Below are 24,360 nucleotides of genomic sequence, written 5' to 3' on the forward strand. Positions count from 1 at the left end.
AAGTTATAACCCCAAATACTAAATTTGTACTTCACTGGGCACAAAAAGGGGATACCTTGCTCAAGTCGCCCTGTATACAATGGTGTGAAGCCCATTTCTGGTGTCCCCCGCCGTGATATTGCTGGAATATTGCTAAAAACGGCGTAAAACCATACTCACTCACTCACTGTATACAATGATACTCCTCATTTGTACATTATCCTGACTAAATCACATGAAGCGTCATAAAATCTCCTCCTTGCCTCTGTCAGGTCCCGTCCGACGTCTGACAAGGAAGCTTGTACAAGCAGGACAAGGACACTGCTGGGTCACACGAAGCGATATTAGTCTTACGTACGGCTTTCGTAACCTTAACATAGAAAATCTTTCTTTAATGTCGTCTATGTTTCTCAAAAAGTGAGCATTTAGCCATTACAAGTCAAGCAAGTTAGAAGTGAGTGAGTGAGTGAGGATGGTTTTACGCCGCTTTAGAATATCACGGCGGGCTTCACACATTGTACCCATGTCGGGAATTGAACCCGGGTCTTCGGCGTGAGGAGCGAACGCTTTAACCACTAGGCTACCCGACCGCGCCCAAGCAAGTAAGAAACTAATGCTAGTCACAAATATTCCAATAAACTAAATAAGGTGTCCCTATATAAAACGTAATGGAAACTCCTAAGTTCTGCACGTTGTGTTATGTACATCTGTGCATGTACTTTCATACTGGTGTTTTCGTTTCAAATAAACAGGAGATATATTACTTTTCTTGTCAATAACAGGTTAAATTTCCTCATCTAATGACCTGACAAAATTGATATTTCCATGTGGCACAGCCACGATTGTTATGCTGGTCACAAGGGATGTGGGATAAACATATTATTTGACAAGAAAAGACAATTTGACTTTTAATTACTTATTTACTATTTGCCAGCATTAACATAGACCAAGGTATCATCTACGGTTCATTCTCATGACGACGACCCCCTGTGTCGTATGAAGACAAACTAGCAAAAAGTGAGGTCGTCGTCCTACGAATATTTTAATCCGTCAATCTAGTTAAACAATGGGTATCGAGTGTCATCAGGTGGTGATTGGTGCGAGGGCCGTCGTTGTTGAAATGGTTCAAAGGCTCCAAAGCTTGAAATCAGAATTCACCAATTCAGTGAACACATTTCAGTTTTCGTGTACATATTTCAGTTTTTGACACTAACCAAAGAGTTAATCCCCTCCTAAAACAACACCACACATCAAAGGCGTACCGGCGGTCGTCGTCCTGCGAATGGAAAAATTCGAGGGGTCGTCGTCATGCGAATACCCCCCCTCATCTACCTCCCCAGCGTGTACTCCTCTGTGCTGTAATCACACCCTCTACCACAATGGACATCTTGATCACCGTATTGCTTGTGTGACAATAGCCAAATCCGTGTCACTACTACACTACAATGTACGTAATTAATCCTCTCCTGCTAATCTAATTGTCTTCGGCATAATAATGTTATCTTTATACATTAATCCTATCCCCTCGGCTTCGTCATTATGTTGTTATCTTTGTAAAATATATTTAATACTCTATGCACTTACTATGCATTCACCTGATGAAGGAGCAAGAAGTAGTTCTGAAACGTCGTACAAAGAATAACAGAAATTGCTATTATAAAAAGTGTCATGTATTCATGTTCTCCCTACTTCTAACTGCCGATCAAAGACTTTATTTGCTTACTGATGTGTATGATCCTCTGCTGACAACCAGTGTCGTTGAGGCAGACTGAAAGAAATTCCCACATGAAGTATTATTTCGCTCGCGGGAAGTATCGATTTTCTATAAATATATATATATAATATTTCATCTCTAACTACATAATTAAAGGTCACATGCGATTTATGAATAATGTATTTAGTTGACAAAACGAATGTGCTTCTTGTGGTAATGTTCTAAGTTGTTTCTTAATTGCAAACAGAACAACCACAAATATCTACTGTGCCTTCAGTCCGAGAGACTTCATTAGTTTAATAAACACGAATCCTTTGGAGCAATTTGGATGAATGTGGCCTCCGTTGATTAGATATTTGTCAGCGACATTAGACTAGGACAACTTCTCTGTTCATTCTAGACCAACCTCAGCTCAAGAACAACTAACAACCTATAAATGAAATTAATTACCCCCATCAAAGACATATATACATGTGAATACGGCTTTGACCCCAGGAGACATGAAATATTGCTTTCGGTTGTGGTATGCAACATAGGCGATAGCTTTATTACGTCCCTTGATACGTTTCCATTTCCGTACCGTTTCGCCAATCTCCGTACGGTAGAAATGGCGTCGAACAAGAGAAAGCAAGATGAGAAACATCTCAAAATGTTACGGGAGATGGTGGCCCTACCCCACAATAAACAATGTTTCGACTGCCACCAGAGGGGCCCGACATATGTGGACATGACGATAGGATCGTTCGTTTGCACATCGTGCAGCGGAATCCTGTAAGTACCCCTAGTTGCCGGGAATGACACCGACTGTCTCCGGTAATCGATGGCTTGTGTAGCACGATTCCTACCGAAATGTCGCATTATAATTTACGGTTTCAATTTTTAATGTGAAAGGAATAGTATATATCAGGTTTTGTATCCGGCATACACTTTTATTATCGCCCAGTTGTTTTACTTTACCTCTTTCTGAGTAGAAACCGGCTTCTTCGTGTAGACAGTTAAGTGGTTTGTGTCCGCAGGCGTGTACCGGATAACTGTCAAACAAGGAAATAGACTTAACCCGTTGTTCCATCTTACAAGCGTAAACAGTCACGGAATGATGTGTTGAAAATGCATTGACATTGAACAGATAGAATGTGACTGCACTCTTACTTGCCCATTTGATATAAGATTGATTCTGATGTTATTCAATGAATTCATTTCTTTTTTAGAGGTCTGCAAACAGTTACTAAGTTCTGAGTTATTCATGCATTGAAAATACTTTGGGTTATGAAACATGAAACTTCATGTGAAGTAGTCAATATATAGGCCAATACACCAAACACTGTAGTTTACCAGGCGCAGCTTATAGCGCTAATTGGCTCCGGCTGTCAACTCTGGCTCTCACTTCACTGATCTCGCTGCCTTTTCAATTCCTAGTGTTAGTTGTGTAAGGGTAGTTTTCCCCCTACTCTATCCTCAGCCTTGGATCCCCATTACGATCATTAGGGTTAGATACTTCTTGCCAATAAAATACCCTTCACGATATTTAGGGTTGGACCTTCTTTGCCAATCAAACACCACTTTTAGACCTTTTCGATCATTTACCGCTCTACCTTCCTTGGGTTAGTTGTGAGTTTGGTTTAGTTATCACATCTCTTTTGATGAATTAATCCTGTCTAATTTGCAGTAAACCCATACAATTTGTTATCAAGTACTGATTTTTGGCCTGTTTTGACGATTGAACAAGTAGAATTTTGCAGTTTTAGTCCTCATAATAATGTGTTGGTTGTCCAGGGCCCCATCAATAATAACCTAAATAACTGAACTCCATACATTCCTAACATTGCTGATGAGCTTGTACATGTTCACTTATCCATTCACAGATAGTGTCAGCCCTGACCCCATGGCATGGGATAGGTTATCCTCTCTACCACAATGTTACAGACCCCAGAGCACATCGTCACCATAGTTACTGAGGCAATCATCCCCATCCCACTCTCGTCCCCTTCTCAGCTCTGGGTGAAAAAACTTGAGGATTCTTTTAGTAAATTCTATTTGAATAACCGTATACGTGGCTTTATTATATGTTAGTCTAGGTCTGTGTCTACTGGTAGGAATAGCCATTCTTGCCAACAGTTGATAAGTTTTCCAGACCCGGGTTAAATTTGATCTTCAGCAAACCAAACTTGACAGGCTCATTGACTTGGTTGATGCATGTTGTCGTATCCCAATTGTGTAGATCAATGCTTATGATGTCAATCATTGGATTGTCGTGGTCCAGATTAGATTATTTACACGCTGCCGTCATAAAGCTGGAATATTGCTGAGTGCATGTAAAGTATTTCAGTTGAGTCCCCTGCTCACATCTTACCATGTTGATGTCATGTTGTTTGTATTGTTGAATTTCAGAATTGGGGGGTAAATACTTGCTGTATGCAACTTTATCACCAGACATTTGACTTGATCTTACCTTACACATGAATGTCAGGCTCTGATTGCCTGAGACGTACACATTCTATTATTTTCAATGTACCCCTCTTACATGTAAAAGTACTGTTTATATTTGTTTATCATGTTTATCATGTTTATCATGTTTATAGCAGTGTTGGCATTACATGTGCAACATACCAGCTGCAACTTTGTATCTCAAGTGACCGCCTCCGCGGTCTAGTGGTAGAGCGTCCGCTCGGAGAGCGGTAGGTCTGGGGTTCGATCCCCAGCCGCATCATACCAAAAGATGTTAACAGATGGTACTTGTTACCCTGTCTGGTGCTCGGCATTAAGGGGCTAAAACAAGGACTGGTCGTCTCGGAGTCAGTATACTGTGTCTGAGTGGGGTATTCATGTTAAACTGCGGCATGGTATCTCAGTGAGCTAGCACTTTAAATCGGCATCAGTCCGGACTAGTACAAGCAGCCACACAAACACACACATGCACGTCGCTATATAAGGTAATAATCTTGGACGCGAAGTTAAACCCCATTTCACCTCACCTTGTATCTCAAGTTAAGGATATAAGACCATATGACCATATTGATATCATGAGCATAGATCCACGCAGTCGGGATCGATGAGATGCTCAAATTGCTGAGTTTAATTACGTATGGGGTAAGATAAATTTGTTGTGCACCGGTCCCATGGGTGACATCCCTCTATGTCTGTTTATGTTGTCCTTCTAAACTCGAGGAACTTTAACTAGCATAGAGGGGATGTCAACCCATGTCGCCCAGGGACCGTTGGACAACTTATAATTTTATGATACATTTGATAGTGTTAGCATGGTTAGGGATGTTTTTATAAATCTATACTTAGATGGGAAGCCAGCTTGCTCTAACAGCTTGGCATAACATTCCACACAAGGTAGTTCAAGGTGCCCATGTGTGAGTATGTTATGCCAGTTGGTTATGTGATCCAACATGTCTGCTAGTCATTTGGAACTATATTATAAGTGGGGCATTTCTCTCCTGTATTGTATTCCTACTCGTTTCTGAAAGTACTTTAGTAAATGAAAATGTGCCTCAGACTTTGATTATTTTAAGTATGACATTACTACCGGCATGTGTTTCTGTATCTTAAGTATCATATATTTGGAATAAGAAGTATATATTATGCTAGCCAAAGCAGACTTCGCTCTAGAAATCTTCTGACTTGGGCTCTTTATGTGAAAATTTCAAATATTCCAGAGGTACACCCACACTTGCCCCAACCAAGCCTACAGCACAATGTTAAAATGGTATTTGAAAATGTGGGCCTTTTTTTATATTTTGGGGCTAAAAGCACAAGGCCCTACCATAGAATTATCCCTGCCATAGGCTCCCACAATACACATGATACAATTTCATTGACACTCGGCTACTAATCACTGTTTGTTGGACATGGAAGCATGCTTAAACTTGATAATTTACTCCAGGATAAATTATAGTCATGATGTTGGTGATGATGATACTTGTGGACGAGCTATATTCATGATGTTTTGAGATATAATACATTGAGAACCTGACACAGACTGGATTGAAACCAGATACGGAAAAGAAATCACGTCCTACCACCCAGGGATAGAAATGTATTTGTTCCACTTCCAGGCATGTTACAGGACATTCTCACGGATATTTAGGTGTGCTAAACCTGCTAAAGTGAAGAATACTTTTCTATGAAAAATCTATTTGAAATTCTGATCATTAGTCATATTCATATGTTCGTCATCTTTAAGATATGTACCCCTGACTTCATGCTTGATCAGAGCTACAGATAAGCCGCGTGTTTGCGTAAAATACTCCCCCAAAATATTCAAAACCCAATTACTATAAATTAACTTGTGTACAGAAAAACATGCATTAAATGAAAAACTCAAATGTTTAAAAACAGCATGCGTAAATACCCAATGAAGCTTTTTCAGCATGCGTACAATAGAGCTGATTTCCGAAACAAAATTACGACCTAATTTACTTTCCGAGTCAAGCCTTTTGGTAGAGCCCTCTTATAATCTCAAAATGTTAGCTCATTTTGGGAAAAACCCAATAGAGTGATGAATAGATGGGTGAAAACATATTGGTTACCAAATGAAAAATGTAATAACCCAATTAAAATAGAAACCTTCAACTTCGAGTAAAAAGTCAATTGCTCAAAAGGTTATCTAGAGCTCTGTTTGATAAAGTATCAATTTATGACAATATCATCTGAGCATTCTATCTACAATTTATTGATCTATTTGAGAAGACATACACATTGTATTTTATCATTCATGTGTATATATTATTATAATAAGGTAATCATGGTGAAAACACCCCACACCTTTAATCCACAGACAAATCAGTGTCATGGCAGCAACTACCTTAGGCTCTGAATGTGATACAGAATCTGAATTACTTATTCATTAGAAAGTTCTAGATGGCATTACCTTGTTAACAAGCTGGCTGTTAATTAGATGCATAAATTAACATATATGTATATCAATGTACATGTATCATTGTATGTGTAATAATCTAACATGTTATGTCAGTGTATATACATACTAGAGGATACATTAACTGTGCTTCATATAACGTGATGTGTGTTATGTTATTGGAAATGACATAATAGTTGGTCTTTGGTCAATGTTTTGTCCTAACAAATTCCTAACAAACCCAAACCGGGTAACAGGAGACAGAGCGACACGCCATAAAAAAGAGATGGTGTGACAACTCAATTAACAATGGCAATATCGAGCGTGACCATTATTTGCGTTTATACAAGCGAGGCAGCTGCGATGCATTGAAGACACCAGATGACTGGAAACAGCCTGGGCTGGTTGTTCAAGATGTCAAAACATTGGCTCAACTGAGCTAGAGTTAATGCTGGTTCTGGTCCTGTTGTAGGCATCGTTCCATCTCATCCCTGTCATGTTCTATGGGGAAGAGGTCTTAAGAAACAGCCGGCCATGGCAGTACGGCAATGGTATGCTGCTTCAAAATGTCTGTTACAACACATGCAACATGTGGGCGGGCTTTATCTTGATGCACATAATGCACTAACCGAATGTTGTTGTCTTGTTGACATTACGTCACACGTGGACAACCGGCCCGTGGCAAGTCATGAGTGTTGCCCTGCTGTAGATAACGTCTCCACAGAGATGATATTGTGTATGATGAACATGGAAGTGTCTGGCAACTTTGTTTGTGCCATTCCTGTCTACATACCCCGCCATGTAGATGTTGATTGTCAGCAAGCCGTGGCATTGCGTGAGGGTTATTTACAGATCAACAAAGGTGTTTTATGAGCACCTGATACCTAAACAATCTGGGGGCACGGGTGGCCCAGTTGTCTTAGGCACTGTGATTCCCTGTGCAGAGTTGTGGGTTTGAATTCCGGTTCACCCCGATTATGTTTCCAGGTTTGTCAGCACCATACCCGTGCTCGTGGGTTTCACCAGAGTGGTAAACATCTAAGACCTGCATCACCTCGGGATTTCATCCCACATTAAGCTGGCACGCCGTGATATAACTTGAATACTGTTAAAATGGGCATTAAACCCAACTCACTCGCTCATCTAAACAATCAGAGTGAGCTGTTCACATTCGAAAAGCACGTGAATGAGTATCCTTTTCCCAACAAACACGCAAATATCCAAATTGTAGGCCGAGCATGAACATGCTCTTGAAAATTGTGAATCACCATCTCAAAGTCGAGAAGACATCTTGGTGAATTTGTTTTGAAAGATGCATTATTTAATTTCAGAATAAATATATTTTTTATTGAACTTTAGATGAAGCATAGTTACTTTTTTCTGTTAATATATTACTAACTGATGATTCTAATAGGACTTAGCTGAAACCGTATATTTGGCTCCAGATGATTTAGTTATAACAAGTACAGTCACTAAGTGGTGCTGTGATTGGACTAGAGACCTACCGTATTTCCTCTATTAGACGCCCGGGCTTCTATTTATTTCGGACAAGCCTTTGACCCGGTGTCAGTTAGAGGCCCGGCTTCTATTAATACCCCCATTTCACTTTGACCACGAATGTCCCAAATCGTCACGAAATGGAAATATTTTGTGTTTGTAGATATCCGTAGATATATCGCAATCAATTCTCGAAGTCCGTAGTTGAATCTTATTAGAGGCCCGGCTTCTATTTTTTGCACTGAACAATTGACCCGGCTTCTATTAGAGGCCCGGCGTCTAATAGAGGTAATACGGTACTCTTTCTAGTAGCTTTCAGCTTAGACTGTGGGAGGATCCAGCATTATGAGCTGCGAAGGAATCAAGAGTATTGTTTTGCTATCAGCATGATGAGGGTATAAGAACGACATGTTTATTAATCTTGTATGACTTTCTCATGTTTATTGATTACATTTTTAGTTTAGTTTAGACTCCAGACATGCAGAATAAGAATAATCTGGTCTTTGAAAGGCATTTAGCATGTTTAGAACTGATACACATAAGGAAGAGAATATATGGACGTCAACTTCTTTATTATTAGATGTTTCACCTGTTTATGACAATCGGTCAAGTATCCATGGAAACAGTTGTAGAATGTAGAAATGCCAACCATTATTTTTATCAAGGATTCATTGCAGTTTCTTGCACCAATTTATATACAGGTATTAAATTTTGTCAAAATATCTTCAGTAATTTTTACAGGATGTTAATTTTGCTAATAACTAAGTTAAGTTATTCTTTCCAAATTGAGCTACATCAAATTATTGCCTCCTTTGCCTCAGAAACTTTATACGTAGTGTTGCCAATAGTTAAAAAAAATCCAGCTTTGAAAAAACGGTTTTGGTTGACAATGTTTTTCCAATGCAATGTGGGTGATACAGAGTTATGTCCCATGCAGTCAGTCATGCCAAGCTCCTCACAGCGATATCCCGGTCGGTCGCGGAGCTCTCTATACTATCGCTGCCACCAGTCAAAACTCCCCACTGTCATATATGACTACATGCTTGAAGTTGAACTCGCAGCCGATTGACCGTTATATTTACTAACACGTGACGACTGTCGTGGCACTGAATACACTTACCCCTGCTAAATTACTTTCTTTGTTTGTCAATTTGAATTTCTATTTCATTAAAACTATCATGTTATTTATATTGTAAGAATGTAAGGGAGAAGTTGGTTGATTTTCCGGTTAGTCTGCAATCTCGAACCAATCTGATTATACAAACAACAAAGTAAATTCATCTGGAAAACATGGTCAGTAGTAAACGTTTTCAAAATGAATGATGGCATTCCCAAACATGTAAACAAAAGTATGAATGTGACTACATGTGGGGTTAGAGGGCAAATTTCAAGATTCTTGTAATGGCCGCGCCCACACTAGTGGCAGCGATGTTACTGAGAGTGTAACGAATGTGTCATGCGCTGGGAAGGAGCTTGCTTTCATGCTAGTGATCACCAAATCCAATTGTTTCTGTAAAATGTCTTGTTCAGATCCCAAGTCTGCAAAATATTCCTGAAATTGCCACAGTGAATGGATAGTACAACAGTGCCATGGTGACATCTACATAACTATGTTGTGAGATGGTGGTTACAAGACGGACTCAAAACTGGTCCTAATATTTGATCACTGCCACAGACTACCATATTTAATTAACTTGCATGTACAGATGTAATGTATAACTCACTCAGAGTTGACCATGTTTATTTACTTGTTTCAAGTTTATGGTGCCACGATTTGTTGGGCAGAGTTGTGGCCCTTGGGTGTGCCAAGATGCCATGGGTTTGTGTATCAAATTCACCCTGATTATGACCCTTGGTTTGTCAGCTCCATTCCCTGGTTTGTGAAAGTCTACGACACCCTTCACTTTGGGCTTCTTGTGTAAGTGAGAGTTTTCATATGCACAAGTAGAGGTATTGTGCTTTCTGAAACGATAAGGGGCGGTCGGGTAGCCTAGTGGTTTAAGCATTCGCTCGGACACCTGGGTTTGATTCACGACATGGGTACAATGTGTGAAGCCCATTTCTGGTGTCCCCGCCGTGATATTGCTGGAATATTGCTAAAAGCGGCGTAAAACCAAACTCACTCACTCACTCACATTCTGAAACACCCTTATCATCATGTGACCCTTTGAATAAACTTCCAGTTGATTGTAACTTGACCTCCACAACTACCTGTGTTGAAAGTAAATGGTTTGGCATGAATTAGTATGTATGTAAGGCTATATGACACCTGTGGACTGAATAATGACAACATTGAGAAATGTGTAAATAACTAATTCGTTACCATAGTTACCATAAGTCCATATTCAGTGTGGTTGTAAGTTTATTTCTAGGAGTGAAATAAATAGAAGGTGAGATATTCGTCCCTACCAACTCATCCTTCAGAACACCTTAGATATTGGCTGGCCTTCTTGTTGTGCAGAGTTGTATCCCTTTAACACACCAGGATCATATGATAATGGGTTGGAGACCAAACTTGGCATTATTTTCAGTAGATTTTAGTGTTAGTACATGAACTATAATTACCTGAGCTTCCTGCATGCACAAGACACAAGAAAATATTGCTAGACTCGGGCTGCGGGGTAGTGGGTAGAGTCACAGCAGGTACGGCTGGAGAGATGGCTTGTTCTGGAACAGAGCAAAGTACATAAACAAGATGCCTCTTATTTTTCAAAGTACATAGATATTATTTGATGGATTGTGTTAATTTTGCCGAAGGCCGGCGGGACTGACCATTATATATTTGGAAGAGTGGGAGTGGTAAGAGAGAGGGAATATTTAAAAAACAATATCTGCTCCGTAAATGTTTCCATCGTCCCTAAGGCGTTCACTTGTCCTGTTGAATGTTCTGGAAAACAATCTGTTGTGGCCCCCCCCCCTCCCCTTTCAGCGAACGAAATTGAAAAATGTTTTGTTTTTTAAGTGGTTTTTGAAAATAATAGTTTGTTTCAAACAAAATCATCCTATAAGTTTAGATTATCGGATCTGTAAGTGTAGTTATTATTGGAGCTAAATAAGAGCTGATACACTTGACAGTCTGTGTTAATGATGGTGCTGCTGTCGGTAAGTCGACGCGTTGGATAGACAGCTGTGCACTACAGCAGACACTGCAAGGGGAGATAACTCCACACCGTACTCTGTGTCAGCAGAGACACGTAGTATTGCGTAATATATCACGTAATATGGTCCACTAGTGCAAATGTCAAATATACAGTATATATTAAATGTCATGTACAATCTGATATACTAGTTTCACAAATTGAACCACAAAGTTGAAGCGCTAATAGCGTTCATCAGTTTGCTGGTCTTGTAGACAGACGCACTTATCACGGTGTCACTCCTTTGATGGCAAGTAAGGCCACTCCAATTAACGATCCTGTTTTGCGGGAGTAGGGATAAAAAGTCCAATTCTGTTTGATGACTACATCCTTTTGTTGAATAACTTTTGTGAGTGTTTTTCTTGCGTCTATCTTTTTGAAAATGTACATCACCGACACCATTCATTTGTTTGGTTATTTAATTTTGCTAGTTGTAATGATATTAAACTAGTAGTAGATGGTATTATACTTGTAGTAGATGGTATTATACTTGTAGTAGATGGTATTATAGTTGTAGTAGATGGTATTATACTTGTAGTAGATGGTATTATACTTGTGGTAGATGGTATTATACTTGTAGTAGATGGTATTTTGTCATCCAAAACTGGCTCCCACAGGAGATATCCCTTGGGTGGGATCAAGCAATATCTACATTGTATACATCACTGCAATGAAATTGCATCACAAGGCTTTGCAGACCATTGTGACGTCATTGGTTACCATGACGTCACAATCAAATGACATCACTAATGGCTCTGCTACTGAAGCTGTTAGCAGTACTTTTTACACTTAAGACACTGCTTATTACAGTCTACAAACTGAAAAAGTTGGAAGAATGATATTGGTTGATTAATAAAATCTCGCCCTCATGTCGTTTGATCATGTTGATATAAACTATATCAACATTCGTTGATATATTTGATATCAAAAGACACTGGAGTGAGATTCTCTATATACTGGTAGTGATTGGTGTTATTACACTATTAAAGGACACAGGGTTAGAAATTAACGCTAGCCCGCTAGCCTGGGGCTAGTACAAATTCCTGTGGGCTAATACAAATTTCCCCATTGTTGTAACATTACAAGGGTATTTTATCCTTACTCTGGCTAGTAAAGCTCTTCAGTTTAGTTGTAACCCTGAGGGTGTTTGAGCATGGAGAGCTTGGCCCGAGTTTACACATCACTATGCACTTTTGATACGAGTATCATCCTGATCAGGTTACAGTATGTTCACTGTATAAGTTGCTGTATAATGGATGAGGGAGGAAGTGGTGGGATGCATGAATTATGCAGCTGATGGTGGGACCAGCAATAGCAGCAGCAGCAGCAGCCCAGCTGTGGTTTGTGGACATCAATACGGCACACCCAACACCGAGCACGGTGAAACACGACAGGGCTACAAGGGGACTGGGATAGTTACAGATGCAACAGGGTTAGAAACTGGCACTAGTCCTATAGTCCTTGCCAAGCTGCCCAATAGTTAAGGTGTCATAAGGACTAGTAGAGATTTGCCCTTTTTAGGGGTATTACTTTATGTTATCATTATAAGGACTAGAGGGTAGAATAAGTCTTCAGCAACCCATGCTTGCCGTAAAAGGCGACTATGCTTGTCGTAAGAGGCCACTAACGGGATCGGTAGGTCAGACTCACTGACTTGGTTGATGCATGTCATTGTATGCCAAATGCGTGGATCGATGCTCATGATGTCAATCACTGGATTGTCTGGTCCAGACTCGATTATTAACAGACCGCTGCCATATTGCTGGAATATTGCTGAGTGTGGCGTTACATAACAAACAAACTAGTGGGCTAAAACTGTTAGTTTCTACCGATGTGCAGTCATGGTTGTCATGGCTACTGTTCGTATTTTGATTCATTTTGGAATTAAGAATTGAGGTAGGCAAAGAATATTATGCAGGGGATAATATTTTGTAGTTTGTAGTGTGTACATGGGAAATATATTTTGTTACACACAAATGCAAGTTTTAGAGTGATTGTGCTGATTACTGGTTGTCAGGGGCAACTGGAACTCATGGGGGAAATCCCGAAGAAGTAATGGGCTGATTTGGCCCTGAGTCAAATAATTGTCATAAAAGATTACCAAATGGAATTGAAAAGTTGAATGTAAGTGGCAATTTAAATATTGTTAAAAGTTTGATTAAACCATTGCAGTTTTGTTGAGGTGACTTGGTTTCCACTGATAACAGAACCCAAATTATTGTATCATATTATTTTTTTAATAATCCCAATTTTTGTAAAAAAACAAAACAAAAACAATTTTTTTCCCATACTTGCCTACCAGACCCCTTCGTTTGGAATCGGGGATAAATGTTGCGGTGTTCAAATACTAAATTTGTAAACTCACAAGTTCTACGTGCCCAGCCTGATTTTCAACTTGCCCTGCTATATTTAGAGAAAAGAAGAAAGCAACAGTAGTTTATCAACCTGAAGCAACAGTTAATGGAAGATGTGCAGAATAGAAAAATGACTTGTCAGGCATGTCATCTGCAGTTGACAACCACACGATGAATCTTCTCAGTTTTGAAGTTAATACGGCCAGTTTTCATAGTTTCATACAACTAAGTTATATTTTCCCACTTGCCTAGCATTATATTTTCACGAGTCAGACAAGTCAGGCATATTTGAACACTCCTGGACTTATAAGATGATCATGTGACCTAGTGTTTTCTAGTCAGTTATAGGGCGGTTGGGTAGTCTAGTGGTTAAAGCATTCGCTCGCCACGCCGAAGACCCAAGTTCGATTCCCGACATGGGCACAATGTGTGAAGCCCATTTCTGGTGTCCCTTGCCGTGATATTGCTGGATTATTGCTAAAAGCGGTATACCACCATACTCTCTCTCTCTCTCTCTCTCTCACTCACTCACTCACTCACTCACTCACTCACTCACTCACTCACTCACGCACGCACGCACTCACTCACTCACTCACTCACTCACTCACTCACTCACGCAAAATCTAAATGTAAATCTAAAAATTAATTTATTATGGCCTACGTGAGATAGGCATTGTTATAAGGCATTCAGATATTGATGTTATCAGTAACCGATATGAGTGGACTGTGTGGTATGCAGGCAATGTGTAGTCAATGACTTGCTACCATCCCTTGCTTGTCAACACAGTCAGTCCAAATTCAAAAGAACTCAAGTCAACACCTATATTGTCTATTGTTTTTCAGGCTTAGATAGCATACAAACTAATTTCTACCGATTTTTGTAGTAAATATGCCATGATGTGTCAAATATATATTTCCTTTTCTTTTAACCTGTTTAAAAGTTGTTTACTTACTGAAATTAGCTGACAGACAGTTTGCAGGATAGCGAAACTTCAAAAACCAAGAAATTAAGATTTTTATAATATACCTTTGCTTGTAAACATGGCTAAGATTCAGAACATATGAGCCAATGCATGAGTGGGTAAATATTGCTTTGACATGCTTTGGAAATGAAGCATTTGTTGCCATGGCCCAATGAATGAGAAAACTTCAATGAAGTCAAAAATCTAAGTTAATTTTGATCTAACTTATGTTATGAGACTGAAGGTTATGGTTGAGGCATCCACCCAGTCAATGTAAACTAACAATATATGGGATACAAGTGGTCCAAGGTGCTGCATAGCTGCCTCCCTTAGCCTTCCCAGGATCTGTTTTCTGAATCCTAAATACAACTCACAACAGTAGCCGAAAATTGAGCATGAAAGTCAAAGAGGTCCTTGTCATAAGCCTGATGTTAAAAGTTAAAGATTTTTGGGGTCCCTGGATTAAGACGATAGCAGCAAATTCCAGGATGCAGGACACCTCTTAATTTAGAACATTGCACGATATGATCCTTGTGTGAAGTGACCATACTCATGCATATGGATTTCACAAAAGTCCTAAGCGACCTCTTTTAGCAATATCTATCACACTCACTCACTCACTCACTCACTCACTCACTCACTCACTCACTCACTCACTCACTCACTCACTCACTCACTCACTCACCCACCCACCCACCCACCCACCCACTCACTCACTCACTCACTCACTCACTCACTCACTCACTGACCCACCCACCCACCCACCCATCCACTCACTCACTCACTCACTCACTCACTCACTCACTCACTCACTCACCCACCCACTCACCTAGTTCACAACTCTGTCACCCACATGTCAGCTCCATGCTGCTTGTGATTGACAGCTTGACCCACATCTATGACACGTGTACATTGTCAGTGACCTAGAGCCTCACTATGTAACCTGGCCCGCCTGATAACAGCTCATCAGTAAACAAGTCTATTGTGTTGGTTGTGTAACCGTGTTGTTAGACATTCCCTTCATCACTTGATCATGCCAGCTGCAGCATCTTTCATCTGAGCCAACTTTAGCAATAAACAACCACCTACCAACCATTGCCATCAGGCTTGGACATCTGTAGCGTAGGTGGGGAGGGGGGGCGGGCCCAAGTTGCCACACCTCGCTGTTCAGTCAGTCCCCTGGGGAGGGGGGGAGGGGGGTCGGGCCTAAGTTGCCACACATCACTGTTCAGTCAGTCCCCTGGGGAGGGAGGGGGGTGGGCCCAAGTTGCCACACATCACTTTTCAGTCAGTCCCCTGGGGAGGGGGGGGGCGGGGAGGGGGGGCGGGCCCAAGTTGCCACACCTCGCTGTTCAGTCAGTCCCCTGGGGAGGGGGGGGCGAGGAGGGGGGTCGGGCCCAAGTTGCCACACATCACTGTTCAGTCAGTCCCCTAGGAGTGCCAGAAGCACGTGATCGTGTGTTGTAATCCCCTGATTATCTTCCTAGGTTTGTCAGCACCCTACTAAGGTGGTATTGCGTCCCTTGGGCACGCCAGAAACCTATGATTGTGGGTTCGAATATCACTCACTCACTCACTCACTAAGGTGGTAAACTTGCACGACCTGGATCACATTGGCTGACATGTCGTGATACAACTAAAATAATATTCAAAGCCTTGTTAAACCAAAGTTGGAAGAATGATGTTGGATGATAAATAATATCTCACCCGAGTGTCTTTTGATATAAAATATATCAAAATGAGTTGATAAAAGAGGAAAAACTCAGAGAGGAGTTTTCCCACTTTTATCAACTCATTTTGATATATTTTATATCAAAAGACACTAGGGGGAGATATTATTTATCATCCAACATCATTCTTCCAACTTTTTCAATTTGTAGACAGTAATAAGCAGTGTCTTAAGTGTAAAACGTACTGCAAACAGCTTCAGTAGCAGAGCTATCAGTGATGTCATTTGATTGTGATGTCATGTCATGGTAACCAATGACGTCACAGTGGTCTGCAAAGCATTGTGATGCAATTTTATTGCAGCGATATCATCTCACACAAGCGATTTTTCCTGTGGGAGCCAGTTTTAGATGATAAATGACCCTAATGACCCTTGTTTGTTAAATAAGAGGCAGGTGCTTATGAGAGACTCAGTGCTTGTTTGTTTAATAAGAGGCAGGTGCTTATGAGAGACTCGGTGCTTGTTTGTTAAATAAGAGGCAGGTGCTTATGAGAGACTCTGTGCTTGTTTGTTAAATAAGAGGCAGGTGTTTATGAGAGACTCGGTGCTTGTTTGTTAAATTAGAGGCAGGTGCTTATGAGAGACTCGGTGCTTGTTTGTTAAATAAGAGGCAGGTGCTTATGAGAGACTCAGTGCTTGTTTGTTAAATAAGAGGCAGGTGTTTATGAGAGACTCAGTGCTTGTTTGTTATATAAGAGGCAGGTGCTTGTTATATAAGAGGCAGGTGCTTATGAGGCTCAGTGCTTGTTTGTTATATAAGAGGCAGGTGCTTATTAGAGACTTAGTGCTTGTTTGTTATATAAGAGGCAGGTGCTTATGAGGCTCAGTGCTTTGAGGAAATACATTATACTGCCCTCTGCAACCATGATGACATTTGTCTGTGTTTCCAGACGAGGCCTGAACCCTCCTCACCGGGTCAAGTCCATCTCGATGGCCAGCTTCTCTGTGGACGAAATGGATTTCCTCAAGTGTCATGGGAATGAGGTGAGACCGCCATCTTGTGTGACAGTGTGTGACAGTGTGTGACAGTGTGTGACAGTGTGTCAGTGTGTGACGGGGACAACTACTGTATTCCACGTAATAAGTGCCCCACTCTAATAAGCACCCACAATGTAATTTGCTAATTTATTGGCTACTGAACAATCCCAATTAGCATCCCTTCCGATTGTTCAATGTACACAAGACGTATTTATTTGCATATCATACACACTCGTGTGTTATATGCACCCTTAATTATGGGCAATTAAATTCTGGAAAAATATATCTGTCGTACGTAAACATTTCAGGCTTTCAGCATATACCACGAAATTCATCTTTCAACTCTGTTTTTTTTCGCCAAAATAATATTCTAATAAGAGCCCCCTATTTCTAATTTTGAGAGTACCCTGGGTGCTTATAACGTCGAATACGGTATATCATACAACACCAACACAACAATTATAGTGTGCTTGGGGTTGGTGTTCTGGTGTCCTGTAGAATTTGAATCTGCAGCAGGTTTCAGATTGTTTCATTTTCTAGGACATCTACTGATTGTCATCCAAAATAGGATAGGTCCCCAGCAACCTATGCCGGTCATAAGAGGGGACTGGGGATTCTGGGTGAGAATAGGTCCCCAGCAACCTATGCTGGTCATGAGAGGTCCCCCCTGGGGATTCCGGGTTAGAATAGGTCCCCAGCAACCTATGCTGGCATGAGAGGTCCCCCCTAGGGATTCTGGGTGAGAATAGGTCCCCAGCAACCTATGCCGGTCATAAGAGGGGACTGGGGATTCTGGGTGAGAATAGGTCCCCAGCAACCTATGCTGGTCATGAGAGGTCCCCCCTGGGGATTCCGGGTTAGAATAGGTCCCCAGCAACCTATGCTGGCATGAGAGGTCCCCCCTAGGGATTCTGGGTTAGAATAGGTCCCCAGCAACCTATGCTGGTCATGAGAGGTCCCCCTGTGGATTCTGGTTGAGAATAGGTCCCCAGCAACCTATGCTGGTCATGAGAGGTCCCCCTAGGGATTCCGGGTTAGAATAGGTCCCCAGCAACCTATGCTGGTCATGATAGGTGTCCGAATGAATTGGGGGATCAGACTTGGTGACTTTGTTGATGTGTCAATACTGATGTACTCCTGTGTGTTGCGTGGGTGTCCATCGACTCTTCCAGAAGCTCTGCACACATGTGTTCTAGACCTGCACAGATGCATCAGCTCATGGGCTGGTATTGTTACCAGGCCGACTCTGCCGCACTCGTCCCAGTAGTGTGTGCAGTCAACAGGGTCATGGCACATGTAAGTCTACTTGTTGTTTTCAAAACACGTGTGCTGGTGATAGCCTAGTTTGGATGACTGCGTAGAAGCTAGACAGAAAACAATGGATGTTGTTTACAAATACTTCGGTCCTAACAGGTTACACTGTTGTTTCTTGGTACGCGTATACACATAACAATAACAATAAAAATGTATCAGGCTGCAACAAATTGATTATTTGTTATACTATCTTCTCAACATTTTAATATCATTTTCACACAACATGGTCTACCTCTCCCTAGCTACAACGGAGTCAACTTTAATTTTAAAAACCTTTGAGTGAAAAATACAGCCTTCTGTCTCAATATGGTTTTGTTAAAGAGAATTTACTCATATCATTGTTAAGAAAACATTGTATTTTATGATTTGTATTTTGATAAACTTGAAATGGCCACTGCAGCAGCTCATTTACAGCTCATATTTGTTATAGTTTGACGATTCTATGTCAACACGTAGTTCTCGCGATCACGCGATCACGCGATCACGTGCGTGGGTGCCTTGACAGTGACTGGTCAGACTGGTTCCATGTGAAAAATAATAACCGGCTATAGCGATCAGCTACTTCGCTTAAGGTTATTATCATTTTAAATATGTTTAGTAAAAGCTGCAACTAAATTAACAAGATATTGGAATATATTATTCCTGATAAAAAAATAGTTTCAGATACAATTTTTGCCGATTCTTGCATTAAAATCCTGTAAAGTTATATCATTGGGTGTGTCTTGACTGAATCACTGGTAGATTCCAAGAAAACGTGTGTACAGCTGATTGCTGTGTCCGGCTTAGTTTACGAGAAAATACACAAGGTAATCTTAATTCCTGGATGGAAAACAATGCCTAGCAGAACAAAAAATACAATTTAAACGGTCTGGTGATTTTTTAATCTTAAATTTCGAATTTGTACTGACCAAGTTTCTCATCACCCGTTCGTTTACCGGAATTTGCTGAAGGGGTAGATCTATGGTGTAATTTTTTTCTGTGCTTGATAACCAATTTTTTTTTTCTTCCAAAATACTGAATCCGCTAGAGGGGAGTGCGCATTATACATGGGTGTGCACTATACTCACGAAAATACGGCAGTGAAAAACATAGCCTTCAGACCAATCTTTATTTTTATACATGTGAAAATATTAGAATGAATAGAATCCATACTTATTTGTTAGTGTAAGATACACATTGTTTTCAAAGGTGTTCCCTACCATACCCAAACAGTTTTCTGAGCTTTTCTCAAAACCAATAATTTAATTAGACACAAACTATTCTAAATCTATTGACAGAGATTTTTTAAACATGGTTTAAAAGGAAGTGTGAGTACACAAGTACATTGATATTACAGAAAATCGCGACTGGATGTTGCGTCTACTTTGTAGCGCAATTGACAGTGTAGAGGACACTGGAAGATAGCAATACATCATCAATATTGGACATAACGCCAATCACATTGAGTAAATGTTCACATTTATTTTAATTAATACATATATTGCATCCTTATTGTTTGTTGCCAGGGCAACAGGTGAACTTGCTTGCCTACACTATTTGTGATTATTATGTGTTGTGAAGTTGGGACTACTTTTGTGAATTCATGCCATTTCTGCCATAATCCCAAATCTCCAACCTCGTAAAGATATTTTTGGTCTACTGAGGCCAGATTGTTTTGGGGGTGGGGAGGGGTACTGATTTTTGGCCAATAAATTTATGTGGATAGGTGGGAGGAAAAAAAATAATTCAATTTCAAATATATTTTTGCATTTCCTCAATATCTTAAAGTCCGTATGATACAAAAATTTGGGTCGGGAAATCTTTAGATATATTTTCAACAGGTTTCTATTAATTAAAGTATTTTGAATAATTTATTAAATTGATAGAGACAGTAAATGAGTTTAACATTTTACTTATTTCTGTTCAAAGGAATAAAAAAAAAATGCTTTTCTTTTGTGTTTGTCACATTTCATTTTCGGTGGAAAGTCGGCAGATTTGGCCTAAGCACATGAGTGAAGACTCCGATCTAGGGACAGACACTGATAAACAAGTTCTCACTCATGAACGCAAATGTTTCTGTCACAGGTTATATTTGGTATTCTACTTTGAATATTAAGAATATTATGATATTGGTTAGACAGACATTTCAAATAAAGATTTAAAAATACTTTTTTAAGAACCCAAACTTGTCTGTTTCTAGCAATAACATCACTGATGCTCACATGTCATCAGCTGGTCATAGCAGCAGGGGGTCTCTATAGTTGTCAGTAGGCTGTCGCAATTACTGATTACTTCAACATGGTGAACATACGGTATTGTCAGTGTAGAGTTAGGCTAGATTTTATAGCTTTGTACTTGCATCTAACGTTATGTGTCTGAGGGTATTGTCTTTTGGAATCATTGATGCAGACTTAAGACAAAGCTGCTTTATTTTTTGCATAAAGTTAACAAGTAAATCATCATAGCCCAATTAATTTTGAGTTGCTTGTTTACGAATATGCCTGAAAAATTTAAAAATAGAAAATAGTACAAGACGTAATTACTCTTTTCGGCTTGTATACCCAGATATCTTTACAAATCGTTTTTTATGATTGTTTCTCAGCATCACCTGTACCATGAATGCTGCAGTGAATAATGCAAAAAAGAGCTGAATCGTGATTATTATAACTGAGACATATATTATGCTGTAGCCTAAAGCAGCACATAAACAGAAGGAAATTAGAAGTTACCTGAAACAGCATTGTAAGCAGAATATTTTTAATTTTTAAAAAGAACATTTTATTTAAACTTTATGCAACAAACTGGACCCAAGAGAGTAAAATATATTGACTTCCCAGAGAAATCCATGAAATATGTTATGTGAACGATAACATGTGAAGAAATGTTGGGGTTGGCCTGAAAGAAGGACGTCAACACAATTAGTTATCACAGGGACCCTGACACCAATACTGAGTTGTGATCTGACTGGATGCTGATCATAAGCACAGTGTGTGCACCGAGGAAGTGGGCTTCACGGATCTCAGTCAATGGGTCAGTGGATCGGAGCTTGTTGTGATGTGATGCCGCGATGATGATGATGATGATGATGATGATGGATGATGATGATGATGATGATGACGATGGTGATGATGATGACGATGGTGATGATGATGATGGTGATGATAGTGATGATGATGATGATGATGCTGACAGCGACGATGACAGCGATGATGATGATGATAGTAACAACGGCGACGATGATGATAATGATGATGATGATGATCTCAAAGACCTGAAAAGGCATTGAAAATGGATAATGGGTCTTGAAACATTTTGAAATTTGCCTAGCCAAATCTCAAATGAACTGGCGTAAAATAAATATATCTTTTCTAGTTTGAAAACAACAATCTTTTGAAATGTTTCAAACTGTTAGAAGAATACAACTTGTATGCGACCTTCGTGATCCCAGTTGTTATGCCCCGCCCTTGTTTTGAGTGGGGTATTCAAACGGACACTGTCAGTCCGTGTGTCCATGCGCCCATACATCTGTGTGACCCATCGTTTCCAGAGCCGATCTTGGAAACCATACAGTATTTCTTCACCAGACTTGGCACATAGATTGGTCTTGTGGTGAAATGGTACTTTTTGATAGTTTGTGATTTAAAAAAAATTGTTTTTCCATGTCAACAACTTTGACTCAGACTGAAAATGGCAGTAGTGCTCGTTTCCAGTGCAGATCTTGAAAACCATACAATATGTTTTCACCAAACTTGGCACATAGATAGGTCTAGTGGTAAACTGGAGCATTTTGATCGTTTTTTAAAAAAAAAAAAAATTAAATTTTGACTTGGGCTGAAAATGGGGGTAGTTCTCTTTTATGGAGATCTTGAAAACATGGCATTATTTCTTCACCAAAATTGGCACATAGATAGATCTGATGGTGAAAGGTGCCTTTTGATGGTTTGGGAGTTTTTAAACCTATAATTTTGAGTTTCATGGCCACAAGTTTCATTATTTAATCACCAGTATTTACTATTGCAGGGGATATCATTGACTTAGTCCTCTTGTTTATATGTTCAGGTGTATAGAACCCATGTAAGACTATTCGAGCATGATTTTTTGGTCATGTTTTGACATTAAATGAACAGACTATTTAAGTTTAGTAGTTCCACATCTGTAATTAAACTCCCATGTCAGACATGTGTTTCTGTGGTCAGCTTTCTACTGTGAAACACTGTGTTAAAATCAGTTGAATGAGGTTTTGGTTTGGCATTCAGTCCCTGCTGTAGTCTGCGATTCTGCGGTCGCAGAATATTTTGCTGACAGGTCCACTCGGTGCAGAAATCTGCCAGCTTGCAGAAAATCATGTTGTGCAGAGCTCATGCAGAATTCATCAAATACTGGTACTCTGCAGAATTTTAACATGTGAGTCAAAAGCTGGTTTTAAACATGCAAATGGATAGTTATTTCATTTTGAAGTGGATCTTTTTTTAATTATTGCTAAGTGAGAGTGCATGTACGTCCTTATGTTCACACTAGTGATCTCCTGATTCACCTCAGTAGGCTATTCTAGCCATGGATATGTTTAGCATGAATGCCTGCCTCAAGTCAAACAGGTGCAAAACAACGAAAGTAACTAAAACTAAGCTTACAAGTTTTGCAGAATTGTGTGCAGAATGATCAAACTTGGTTGCAGTATTAAAACAAACTGACCGCAGAATTTTGAATTATTATTTTTTGGCCGCAGAATACATAGGGGACTGATCAGTACTTGTTCAGGACAACATGGAGATGGAGACAATTCTTATAAGTAACATCAGCACTATGCAGTAAAACAGCACAGAGCTCCAGATAACTTTTGGAGCAATTGTTTCTTATTTCTTTGTTGTTTAACGCTGCACTCAGCAATATTCCAGCTATATGACAGCAGTCTGTAGGCAATCGAGTCTGGACCAGACAATCCAGTGATCGACAAAATGAGCATCGATCCACGCAAATATAAGGATCGATGACATGCATCAACCAAGTCAGTGAGTCTGACCACCCCATCCCGTTAGTCACCTCTTACCATAAGCATAGTCGCCTTTTACGGCAAGCATCGGTTGCTGAAGATCTATTCTACCCCGGATCTTCATGGGTCTTTGAGCAATTGAGTTTTTACTCAAAGGTTTCTATTTTATTTGGGTTATTACATTTTTCATTGGGTAACCAATATTTTTTCACTCATCTATTCATCTGGGTTTTTCCCCAAATATGTAAACATTTTGAGATTTAAAAAAAAATAAAAATAATGTTTTAGATGTATTTAAGGGTTCTAACTATAAGGGTTCTATAGGCTTGACTCAGAAAGTAAATTAGCTCGTATTTGTGTTTAAGAAATTAGCTCCATTGTACGTATGGTGAAAAGCTTCACTGGATATTTACATGTGGTGTTTTTTATACATTTGAGTTTTTCATTTAATGCAAGCGTTTCTGTATGCAAGTTAATTGAAAGCAATTAGGTTTTGAACATTTTTTGGGGGTGTTTTACGCAAATACACAGCTTATTGATAGCTCTAAAGCATCAACAAATTTTTGGTGTTTTTGATGATAAAGAATTTAGTTATTTAGTTTGTTTTGTGCCTTACCACAAAAGTGTTTTGACCTAGAACCCAGTGACAGTGGACAAGGTGCGAGGGGAATCAGTGACAAAGAATTTAGGCAGGTGAATTGAATAATGGGCAACTGCAAGATGAATTTATACTCGCCCTGTGGCCAGCTTGTGAAGCAACAAGTGGCGTGGATGTTGCACACTGTGATGTTGATGTGAGTCACGTGAGTCCATGTGCCTCAGTCTATCTTCACTATCCCTGTCGTCGTAGTTCAGCATCACACTAG

General features: G+C 39.9%; 1 protein-coding gene and 1 long non-coding RNA gene across 5 annotated transcripts in view; one reads left to right on the forward strand and one right to left on the reverse strand.

Annotated features, from left to right (window-relative positions):
• Positions 1-931: 931 nt before the first annotated feature.
• LOC124117436 lies at positions 932-10,954 on the reverse strand. Of its 2 annotated transcripts, XR_006858271.2 has the most exons (4): positions 10,617-10,954; positions 2,651-2,724; positions 1,703-1,747; positions 932-1,119 (listed from the first exon to the last, which is right to left on the reverse strand). It is a non-coding gene; the product is annotated as an uncharacterized LOC124117436 (long non-coding RNA). The 2 variants fall into 2 exon arrangements; XR_007220257.1 differs by having other exon boundaries at positions 932-1,747.
• LOC124117435 (arf-GAP domain and FG repeat-containing protein 1-like) overlaps positions 2,272-24,360 on the forward strand; it is a 48,010-nt gene continuing 25,921 nt past the window's right edge. For all 3 annotated transcript variants that reach the window (XM_046479336.2, XM_046479334.2, XM_046479335.2), the window contains exons 1-2: positions 2,272-2,464; positions 17,124-17,217. In XM_046479336.2, the coding sequence (XP_046335292.2) occupies positions 2,301-2,464; positions 17,124-17,217 (258 nt within the window). In that variant the 5' untranslated portion in view covers positions 2,272-2,300. The remainder of the gene's footprint in view (positions 2,465-17,123; positions 17,218-24,360) is intronic.

This window comes from Haliotis rufescens, unplaced genomic scaffold, assembly GCF_023055435.1.
Source record: "Haliotis rufescens isolate VD_foot unplaced genomic scaffold, xgHalRufe1.0.p SCAF_123, whole genome shotgun sequence".
Taxonomy (NCBI): Eukaryota; Metazoa; Mollusca; class Gastropoda; order Lepetellida; family Haliotidae; genus Haliotis; species Haliotis rufescens.